At 44.8% G+C, this 12,091-nt stretch overlaps 1 protein-coding gene across 1 annotated transcript; it reads left to right on the forward strand.

Moving 5' to 3' along the window:
* Positions 1-1,941: 1,941 nt before the first annotated feature.
* Positions 1,942-11,169, forward strand: LOC130473346 (uncharacterized). The gene is made up of 8 exons (XM_056844868.1): positions 1,942-2,029; positions 2,884-3,311; positions 3,652-3,784; positions 5,286-5,427; positions 6,034-6,141; positions 8,327-8,406; positions 9,775-9,841; positions 11,028-11,169. Exons 1-8 carry the CDS (start codon positions 1,942-1,944, stop codon positions 11,167-11,169), a joined length of 1,188 nt encoding a protein of 395 aa, XP_056700846.1.
* The last annotated feature ends 922 nt before the right edge of the window (positions 11,170-12,091 follow it).

Consider the following 12,091-nt stretch of genomic DNA (forward strand, 5'->3'; position numbering starts at 1 on the left):
TCAAATAAAAATTATTATTTTTACATAATTACATACTGACTACGTAAGGCTCACTTACCACACTTTGCTGTGTCAATTGTTCTGGCGGGTGAAATCCTCCCGGCGTGTGGAGGACTACCCCGTAGATGTACTTTTTATCTTTTACAGCTGTGGATTGCATGCCTCCACGGCAAAGTACTCTTAAAGGTACATTGCATATTAAATATAACAAGATAGGTCGAATTCTGTGTTCAGGCCACTTGGAGTCAATGTTTTAAAAAGAAAGATAAATTTCATTTCTTGTCTAATTAATATTTTCCTGATGTCCTGAGACTGAAAAGGTTTAGGACGATATTGCCATAAAACAAAACAAAAAACGTAAGTCCCTGTCAGAATGGCCATGAGTAAGGAAGTGATCTACGTCTTTCGTGCCCGCCCTAATCCTTGCGCGATGTTCCCCAATCCAAAGCCTGACTTGTCTAATTGTGCTCCCCACGTATATTTTAGAGCATCCGCAAATCAATGCGTAAACCACGTGATACGAGCTGCAATTTGAAAATTGTTTTAAAGTATATGTAAAATTACCTGTTGAGGATGAGACTTGTTTGATCGGAAGGCTAAATGGACAGACTGAACAAGATCCACAGGGATAATGTCCCGGTCTCATGTTTCTGGTGGATTTGCTATATAGATCCGTTTTCACTAAAGAGTATCTAAGAGAACGTGTTTTCCTCAAGCCTAAGAGAGGTAATTCAGAGCAACCAGGAATATGATTAATGACATGCCAATGGCGTTCTATGATTTTTCTTATGTCATAAGCTAAATGTGTATATTCAAGAGATGCTGTTAAATGGGAATGGGTGGATCTTTTCTTTTGTTGTTGGATTAGTAAATAAGTTCGATCTATATTGGCTATTTTTTGTGTGGCTTGGTGTATGAGGTGTTGTGGAAACCCCCTTGCTGTTAAAGTTTTGGCTAAAGAATCTGCTGCTTTGTTAAAATCTTCTAGTAGGGAGGAATTCTGTTTTAATCTGAGAAGGTGACTAAATGGCAAGTTCTTCCTTAAGTGGAAGGGATGGTGAGACTGGAAATGCAAACCTGCTTGCTTGTCTGTAGCCTTTCTATAAGGTCTTACCACTACCGTATTGCTACTAATATGGTAGACTTCTACATCTAAAAAAGTGACCGTCTGTATACTGTAATTGCCTGTGAAAGACAAATGTGGGTTGAGTGTGTTAATCCAACTTAAAAAGCTCTGATAAATGTCTGCTGCATCTAGGATAAAATAAATATCGTTGATAAATCTTCTGTAAAATAAAAAATGCTCAGTAAAAATTGCTGAAGTAGCTGAAAAAAATGTTGTTTCTCAAAATGAACCACAAAGACATTTGCCACCAAGGGGGCACAGGCTGTGCCCATAGATACACTCTTCACCTGAAGGTACATTTGCTCTTTGTACGTAAACAGTTTTTTTCAAAAATGATGTCAATTAGATTTAAAGGAAATGTGTGGGTGGTTCTGGTATTGAACGTGTATGTAGTAATTGCTCAATAATGATTCTGACCTCTTCTAGAGCAGTGGTTCCCAACCTTTTTTTGACCAGGAACCACTAGGACTTTTTTGTTCAGTGCAGGGACCCCAAGGTTCAAAATAAAAATTCTGAGAATTTGAAAATAAACTTTAATCATAACTGTTAGTTAACCATTAAGCTTAGAATAATATTTGAATATATATATTTATAATAGAGAACTTTTAATTGAAAATATTAATTTATTATGGGTTTATAACTTTGTTTCGCGGACCTTAATTTAGTTCTCGCGGACCCCTGGGGGTCCACGGACCCCTGGTTGGGAACCAGTGTTCTAGAGCAATGTTAGTGTATAAAGCTGCTATATCTAAAGTTACAAAGACTGCTGACTCCGGAATGCTGGAGTCTGTACATTGCAGTCTTGTTTTGATGCCATGGCAGTTGATGGGTCCTCCTATCCTGACTCTCCAATTCACTTGTCTGTTTGGCCCTTAGAGAAGCAGCTTACTGTATACACAAAGGGTCAGATTTTATTAATTTAGTGCAACCTTCCTCCAGCGGAAGGAGCCTCGCTCTATGATGGAAGAGGCACGTTTTCCTGGAGGAAGCCACTTTACACCAGATAAAGGCTCTGCTACTAGTCGAACAGACTAATAAGATCCAACCCATTGGTTAAAAGTAAGAGATAGGAGCGGGAACCTTACAATTCAAATCTCTATTTAGCTGTCATCTCATCCCTCTGTTTCTCAACATGGACAATCTAATTTACAGATTAGTTTTGTGGATTATTGTGATAATGTACATGGTGTGCTTTGACATATAAGTGCTGTATAAATGCTAAGGCTTTGATCCTTGCATGATGGTCTCACTGTGAAGTGTGCTGCTTTCTCTTCTGGTAGCACTTCTGTTTGTACAAGGTAGGGATGCCAGCCTCTAGGTGGGACCTAGGGAGCCCCCCAAATTACAGCTCATCTCCAGACTACAGAGATCAGTCCCCATGGAGAAAATCACTGCTTTGGAGGGTGGACTCCATGGCATTGTACCCCACTGAGGTCCCTGTCTTCCTCAGGCTCCACTCCCAAATCTCCAGGAGTATCCCAACCTGGATCTGGCAACACTACCCCATCCTTCCCCTGCCGGTGGCCAGGAGGGATCTGCCAACCCTAAAAGGGTCCATTGAAAACCATTGACCCTGTGCAAGCTGAAGTTTTAGTGGGAAAGGAAGTGCTATTTACAGCATGGAATTCATTCACAGGGTCCAAGACTAAGCTGTTATAAGAGCACCATACAACCCTATCAATTGTATATGGATTTAGATTGAATCTTGCATGCTTTTGGAACAACCTTCTTCCATCATGTTTTTTCCATTTTTGCAGGTCTGTTGCCAGCCATGGAATTTGCGCTTGAGAAGAAAGAGGCCTTCATTGTGACTCAAGAGATCCATGCAGGCAGAAAGAAGATCCCTTTGGGTTCTATTGGGTGCTTCATCAAAGGAAAGCACAGCATGGGTCGCATTGTTGATCGCAAATCTAGGCCTGCCATAGCCCTGATGAACAGCCACATAAAACCACTAAGCCACCATCAGGCTGCCCTCTTGCTCTCCATTGAGAGCCCGCAAAAGAGGTACAGCCTGTTTTGCAATGAGCAGCACTTCACTTCCATTTGCTTCCTCAAAATCCATGATGTGGTACAGCTGAGATGTGGCCGGGTGAGGACAGTGGGCATTGTGAGAGGCTTCTGGGAACGGCTCAGGAATCCTGGCAATGGAGAGCTGAAGATGGTTCTCATTGAGGTGGAGCTGCTGGTGAGGACATGGTAATACTTGGTTCAGGGTGTTCTCGGTGGCGTTCTGGGCCTTCTGGTGACTGGAAGCTTCTGGTAGAGTGCCTTGACCCTCCCCATTCCTCTCTCCACAGCTCTTAATTTCTGGGTCTTCTGCTTCTTCCGGTCTATGCACCTGTGTGTCCCTCATCCTTTACTACACACATCTGTTCTAAAATATATACTAGATTCTGCAAAGGCATGGCTCTTAAAATACAACATTGGTGTTGTTGCAACAAATCCTCAGTAATGTGTAGATTTTTGCTTGACCCAAATGCTTCACTTTTAACATTGGTCATTCTCTCTGTTTCTCACGGCATCAGGATCCCAGGATTCTTGCTCTCAGGAACAGCTTCTCTAGACTGAAGGTTGATGCAAGTAAGATCATCACAGTTAGCTCCAGTATCGCCATTTCTCCCTGCCGCAAAGAAATTGAGCAAGGATCCCATCAGAAGGGTAAGAGGCACCAAAGGGCTCAACCATGTGACTGGCATTTCAGCTCTATTTGTACCTTGTTCCCTGCCACGGGAATCTATTGCCCCGCTGTAATATTCTCCTGATTTGAAAGGATTGCCTTTTATTCCAGAACCTCACATTTTTGTCATGGTCATCTTACTGACAACAATTTGTGCTCAGTTTCTGTCCCTTGGAGTTCTGAGTGCTGCAGAACTCATTTACCTGGTATTGACAATTCCATGCTGTTGGCACTGGGTGTGTGAATTCACTCTTCCCTACTTAAAGACAGATGGACTCACGATCTAGCGGTATCTGAAGAAGTGAGCTGTGAGTCACAAAAACTCATACCCAGAAATTTTGTTAGTCTTTAAGGTGCTACTGGACTCTTGCTCTTTCTGCAGCTTTAAGTGTTTTTAGTAGGAACGGATATCTACTGAAACCCAACAATAGCCTTGTTAAGAGGATGAAAATGGCTTGGCTCTTGTAGTGAATTTCTACTGGCTGAAGTGATTTCTGTCAGTGGAACAGGACTTCCTCCCCCATCATGCTGGACCCCAAATGCTGCCCCTGGAGGACAGGGGACCCCAGGAACTTCATGAAGGAAGAGTCAGAAGTCTGCAGCAGGATGGGGGAATTGAGGGGGGGAATTGCTTTCCCTTCCTTAAGTGGAAATTTCCCTCAGGATCCATCCTGGGCTCACAGGAACATATTTCCCTCACCTTATGTAACAGACTTTCCAGTAGGTCAGCACATCTCCTTTCATGCCTGCTTCCTTCTTTGGATGGAACAATTAGCCAGGCTGAGACACACTGTGAAAAGAAGGATGTCCATTGTCCACACATCTGCTAGTCTGAACTGTGCTGAATTGGGAATTGCTTGTTATCTTTACCACAGCCTGGCCTCTTTCAGCCTTGGCACTAGTCTACACCACACTGAGAGAACAGGGTGCCTCCTGAACACATCCTGACCTTTTTGCCATGTCCTTTGGACCTAAAACATCCTGGGGAAATATGCTGAAGGCAAAAATATAGATTGTCAATCCCACAGACCCAAACAACAGTACGTTTCATGAGGAGATTGAAGAAGAAGCATGTGCTGTCAAGTCACAGCTGACTCATGGCAACCCCAACCATAGGGTGTTTGAGGCAAGAGATGAGCAGGGATGGTTTACCATTGCCTTCCTCTGAGTAGCAACTACGGTCTTCCATGGTAGTCTCCCATCCAAGTACTGACTGGGGCTGAACCTGCTGAGCTCCCAAGCTCTGATGGGCTCAGGCTAAGCTGACCCACAGCTCCATAAAACTTCATGAAACACATCCCAAAGTTCCTGTTTTCTGAAACCTTCATTTGACAACCACTTTTAAAAATGAGGTATCATTGTTTTGCTGGGCTTCAATCCAGCGAAGCAGTCACTTTAAGTGTCTAGTCATTATAGTAAAGTTGGATCGCTCCTTCTGTCTAATAGGGCTGTAGTCCAACGAAGTACATACTGTTTTTCTAGAGGGCAGATCCTTAATCCAGAACTGGGCAGAAAATAACACGGAGGCAGCTTGGGAACATGACGTCTTGCTGAAGATGGAAGGTGCTATGAAGGGAATCCAGGGACACTGCAATTCCTGCTACCTAGATACAACCCTTTTCAGGTTTGCTGTGTGCCAGATCTAAATGGGAGCCCAATTCTGTGGGTTGTGTGTTTCCTCTCTGCATTGTCTCTGACTTGGACCCAGTCCTGCTATTTTCAAAACCAGTGTCTTCCTTTCCACACATGAACACGTGAAGCTGCCTTATACTGAATCAGACCCATGGTCCATCATAGTCAGTATTGTCTACTCAGACTGGCAGCAGCTCTCCAGGGTCTCAGGTAGAGGTCTTTCACACCTGTTTGCCTAGTCCCTTTAACTAGAGATGCCAGGGATTGAACCTGGGACCTTCTGCATGCCAAGCAAATGCTCTACCACAGAGCTACGGCCCTTCCCATTACTTTGAAATGTCTGCTGCCACCTCAGAAGCAATGCTTTTGCCATTTTAGAATGTTCATTTTCTTCATCCCCTACAAAATGGTTAACTGGATGGAGATACAGTTGTGTGTTGTGCAATGGGCTTGCTATGGCCTGAGAGATAGCACAGTTTAGTCAAGTCCATGTGCTGGTGCCAGTTAATAGCAGGCTGTGGTAACCATTTTGTGCTTAATTGTGATTAAATCTATTTTATATGTCAGCATAACATATTCTGTGTGTGTTTCTTTGCAGCTTATTCAGTTTTTCCTCTGCCTTGGATAGCATTCTCAATTCGGCTGAGGTACATGATACAACAGCACAGCAAATACTGAGGCAGCAGATTGTGGAACCGTTGAGACAGTGAGTTCCACCACATTTCTCAAGTGTCTGTACCGCACTGATGAATTGTATTCCGGCAGCCCGACCCAAAGGCCTTTGGAGGCCAGCAATGGCCCATGCCAGCACAAGGGCCCACAGCGCCTGCCGCTGGCGTCCAGACGCCGGCAAAGGCTGCGGCGGCGACCCGGGAGGTATTCCGGGGGCGTAACGGCGCTGGCCAGGGGGCAGGGCCGCCATTAGGCAACCTTCTGGGCCGTTTTGGCTCGGGAACGCCCCCTTTTATTTTGGCCGAGATACGCCTTTTGGTGGCGTATCTCCCATGAACCCTATGAGGGTTACACGGAGTTTTGGCGCCGGGTGGCCTCCGGGCACCACAGCATTGCCTCCTAAGCCCGTCACAGGCATTCTGGTCAGGAATGCGCTGTTATTGCTGTTGGGTTTTCAGTATTGGAGTACTGTGTATTATTTACTGTATAGACATAGCTATTGAACATCAGTAGAGGCACTTTTAATTTTGGGAAAAGAAGGTGAAAATTACACAATGTCGTTTTACAAATGCACAATGCTCTACAGAAGGGAGAGAAAAGGGATGGACTTCCAGCAATGGGAGCACATTCACAGTACAATTTAAGGGCCAGACTAAACATTACAGTTTAGTATATTGTCGAAGGCTTTCACGGTCAGAGTTCATTGGTTCTTGTAGGTTATCCGGGCTGTGTAACCGTGGTCTTGGAATTTTCTTTCCTGACGTTTCGCCAGCAACTGTGGCAGGCATCTTCAGAGGAGTAACACTGAAGGACAGTGTCTCTCAGTGTCAAGGGTGTAGGAAGAGTAATATATAGTCAGAAAGGGGTTGGGTTTGAGCTGAGTATTGTCCTGCAAAAGTAATGTGCTAATCATTGTCCTGTAAGTATCAAGATAATGTGCTAATGATGGTATGGTATGTTAATATGGAACCGATGGTTCCATAATATGGTTCCATATATGGACTATATATTACTCTTCCTACACCCTTGACACTGAGAGACACTGTCCTTCAGTGTTACTCCTCTGAAGATGCCTGCCACAGTTGCTGGCGAAACGTCAGGAAAGAAAATTCCAAGACCACGGTTACACAGCCCGGATAACCTACAAGAACCAATTACAGTTTAGTGTTCCCTGCAGCCACACAGCAGCTCCAGGGAATGACTTCTAAAAAAAAAGGAGACCCCTCCCCCCACTCAAAATGCTCAGAACAGTGACATGGGGTACCTCCTCTCTCCTGTCAGCTGGATTTCTGCGTGAAATCTGCACTGGGAGGAGTTATCTCCCTATCATAGCCACAACCCAACACTAGCTCTAACCAAGAATTAGAAGACTGTTAGCTTAGCAAATAGGCAAGTGGAGCAACAGTGAGCTGGCAGTCCCTACAAAACCATCCTGGGAGCAGCGTATTATAATAATAATTGTGCAATGTCAAGTTGCAATTGACTCATGGTGACCCCAGGATCATGGGGTTTTCAAGGCAGGAGATGATTAGAGGTGGTTTACCATTGCCTTCTTCTACATGGCAACCCTGGACCTCCTTGCTGATCTTCCATCCAAGTACTAACCATGGCCAATCCTGCTTAGCTTCCAAGCACTGACAGGATGAGGGTATTCACGCTGCTACAGCATATTATAGCAGTTCCCATAGACAGGTTTTTTTCTGTTTAGCTCCAGAAACTGAAAACCATTTTTCTCTTTCTCTAAACCAATACCGATTGCCTTCCCCTCACCTACCCACCCATCCAGGTAACTGTAAGAACATAAGAACAGCCATGCTGGATCAGACCAAGGCCCATCAAGTCCAGCAATCTGTTCACACAGTGGCCAACCAGGTACCTCTAGGAAGCCCCCAGACAAGACAACTGCAGCAGCACCATCCTGCCTGTGTTCCACAGCACCTACTACAATAGACATGCTCCTCTCTATTAACTCTCTCTAGTAACAGAGTAGGTATGCATCATGACTAGTATCCATTTTGACTAGTAACCATAGATAGCCCTATCCTCCATAAACATGTCCACTTCCCTTTTAAAGCCTTCCAAGTTTGCAGCCATCACCACATCCTGGGACAGGGAGTTCCACAATTCAACTATCCTGCACTCCTAGGTGGCCTGCACTGCCCATTAACTAGCATGCATTACTAAGCACTTATAATCATAACAATATTGATTCTTGTCAGGCATGGCTATGTAGGAGCTGAGAACGTGATGAATTTAAGGAGATTGCTGCGATCTGACAGTTTCATTACAGAAGAGAAAGGTGAGTGACAAGAGCATGACCTCTTTACTGGGTAGAGAGGCCTTGCTACACTGCTTTCCTCTCCCTCCCTAAAAGAGCACAATATTGTTATATTGGGCAGTGAGAAATTCCAAAGGTCGTGCTTACCTGAGTTGATTCCTTTTGGAGGGAAGGCTGAGGAGTCCTTTAGCATTTTTGGACCAGTTCAACAATCTGCGTGCTGTAGTGGTTAAGAGTGGTGGTTTGGAGCGGTGGACTCTGATCTGGAGAACCGGGTTTGATTCCCCACTCCTCCACATGATTGGCAGAGCCTAATCTGGTGAACCGGGTTGGTTTCCCCACTCCTACACATGAAGCCAGCTGGGTGACCTTTGGCTAGTCACAGCTCTCTTAGAGCTCTCTCAGCCCCACCTAACTCACAAGGGTGTCTGTTGTGGGGAGGGGAAGGTGATTGTAAGCTGGTTTGATTCTTCCTTAAGTGGTAGAGATAGTCAGCATATAAAAAGCAACTCTTCTTCTTCTTAATTTTATTTATTTCTGTATTTATTATTCAATTTATACCCTGCCCTCCCCAGTACCATAGACATGTTAGTGGTACACAGGTAGTGGTACACAGGTCACTCTTTCTGCTGGGTGGGGTGGGGTCATATCTTTCAAGCCCTGAAGGGTGCTTGGGCAGAGCCATTTCCTAACCATTAAGGATTATTGAAGTCGTATCACCACGAAACATTACCGTTCCTTTTGTCATGGGCTCTGGTTTCCCCCAGTATGTTACTTTAGGCAGAACCCATAAGACAGAGTAACCAGAATTCAAGCTCATTGCAGTACCCTTAACAGAAAAGTGTCTACACTGACAGCCTGGGTGACACATTTCAGCTTATTGCTTTAATAATATTTTGTGATTTCATTGTTCAAAACGCTTCTCATATATTAGATGAGGTGTCCTTATCCTGTAATATGACTAAACGGAGGCTGTCGTACTTTGGTCACATTATGAGAAGACAAGAGACACTGGAAAAGACTATCATGCTAGAAAAAGTCGAGGGCAGCAGGAAAAGAGGAAGACCCAAAAAGAGGTGGATTGACTCTATAAAGGAAGTCACAGCTCTCAGTTTGCAAGATCTGAGCAAGGCTGTTAAGGATAGGACATTTTGGAGGACATTGATTCATAGGGCCCCTAATGGTTGGCAGCAACTTGATGGCACATAACACACATAGAGGCCAGCATTGCCAATGGAGTTGAATGTGAGTGGCTTGTATAAGGCCACCAAGTAAGTTTGTGTCAAAGATGAGATTTGAACCAGATTTGACCTCCCAGTCATAACCTTAGCCACTAGGCTGCACCAGTTTCAGGCTTTTTGCTACCCTAATGGCTGATCTGGTTTACAGATCCAGAGGAATTCCTGAATGTCCTTCTAGGAGAGGTCCTGGCTATAGAGCCCTTGATCAATATCAGGTGAGAATTTGATGTGTTCGTTGTTTTCTCTCATCCATTTGAGTGCCACTCTTGGTCACACATGCAGTGTCGGACTTCATGGCTTAGGGCTGAAAATCTGGTATCTAGGCAGTGCCTAGAGGTTGAGCCCAGCTGTTTCTGACAAATTGGGGGGAGGGGCCCTGAGCCCGGCACAAAAAGCTGTCCATTCGCTTACATTTTTAGCTTAAAAAAAAAAGCGGAAGGTGAAAAAACAGCCTTACCCCTTGCAGTTGTGGCAATTGACTTGAAAGCAAACAAAAAATGTGCAGTTGTGGCAACTGACTTGAAAGCAAACAAAAAAATGTGCTATCCAATTTCTTTCAAAAGTAAGCCTAACACTGGCCATGAACAAAAGGAAGCGATGTAACGCTGACACATGATGGACTGATTCACATGTTGCCTTGTGGCTACCATGTGGACTTTCAGTCAGACATGCTCTGGGGAGATCCATGCTTGGAATTAATACCCAAGCATACAGGGGCTTGGTTGGGATCAGGACCCTGACACTCAGGGAGACTTTCCCCCCAGTCTAAACAGCCCCAGGAGCTGCTATTTGCTCTGTTACGAAGACTTACATAAACGGCTGGTTACAGTCATTTCCCCAAAGGGGCAAATAACATTTCCTGGGGCCATTTCAGGTAGGGAAAACAGCATGGAGGCAGAAAGAAACGTAAGCCCCCTCTCCCCACATGCTGCAGTCATGATCCAGTGTGGGCCCTCTCATGCTGGGACTTAACTTCTGCGCAGGGAACTCCCAGCCCTCATCTGTCAACAGTCTGCATGAGGGACGTGTGGACTGAGTAAAAGGTGAATTGGCCTGAGGTCAGTTCACTGACTGGGTGGGGACAGACTGGCCTAAAGGCTGTCCACCTCCTGGCCCGACAGACACATACTAGAGGGAGAAGCTCACAGCTCTCCTGGGCTACACTTTGAAAAACACTACCTTCATAGAAAAGACTCCTTGCCCTTTTCTCTTCAAATGCAATGAATATATGCCTGTGCCACAGCTAGGTTAGTTTTGGAGTAAGAAAATGAAGCGAGCTCAGAGGTGCTTCCTTTACATCTCAGCATCAAATTGACTTTGATACTAGCTGATGCACTTGTCTGGGGGAAAGGACATGTATGCCTCTAAACAACTTTGTATTCCTTTGCTGTGAAACCCTAGGGCAGGCAACGAAGTACTTGAGTATAATTGTTATCAAGTCCTTGTGGAGAGAGACAGTATGGCCCAAATGCCCACTGTGCAGCAGTTACTGGAAGAATCTCTGCTCTCCTATGACCTGAAATTCGCTGAGGTGGGTAACTGAGATAGGTAATGTGCTGGTTCCATCTGCAGACAAAACACCTTCCTAGTGGAAGCGGTGCCTGTTGGCACAGGGAGACCCATAAGCTTCAACAGAGCCCAATTTCTCCCCTCTGCTCTCCCTGAAGCTTGAGGGACTGTGCAGGGAAGGAAAGCTACACTGGGATGTGGGAGATACAGACCTCACATTCTCCAGAATGCTAATGTACAGGGCTCGGTGGGAGTGAGAATGGGCCCTTGTGCCTGTGCTAGGGAGGGATTCCTGTTTCCAGGAACAGTGTCTTGTCATTACATTCATTGTCCATAATTTCTATAGTGCCTTTAATATGCAACATGCTTCATAGCATTATTTTTTTAGTCTAACGATGCCCCTATAAATTGCCATTATTCTGACTGTACAGATGGGAAACTGAAGCAAAGATATTCTTTCCATTTGTGGCCTGCTCAATGCAGGGATCCCATGGCTGAACTCAAATCTGAATCCAAATCTAAGTGATGAGAGGTACTACACCTCCAAGTCTCTGAAAATTCCATAGACTAGAGAGGAGAATTTTTAAGATATACAAAAATATCAACAAAAACCCATGCAGCAGCCCTTTTTTGTTGCTCATTCTTTCTTGTGCCAACTTCTGCAACATCTGTTAGCAGTCACCCTTCAAAAAGGCTCTTCCCTTTCAGATTCCTTCATGCCTCATCTTACAGACACCAAGGTTTGGAAAGGGGTTTAAGACATTCCCATCAGTGTATCCTTCTCTAGAGCTTGACCTCACCGACTTGGTGGCCCAAGGTAAGTTAGCCTATGATTATGGCCCAGATTTTATGCTAGTTGAGTCAGAGACGTCTCCCACAAACTGAAGAACTACTGATCCTGCAAGATTGCACACAGCTCAACAATCTGCTAACCAGGGCCTGTCCGAGATATTGCT

The sequence above is a fragment of the Euleptes europaea genome, chromosome 2 (assembly GCF_029931775.1).
Source record: "Euleptes europaea isolate rEulEur1 chromosome 2, rEulEur1.hap1, whole genome shotgun sequence".
NCBI classification, from domain to species: Eukaryota; Metazoa; Chordata; class Lepidosauria; order Squamata; family Sphaerodactylidae; genus Euleptes; species Euleptes europaea.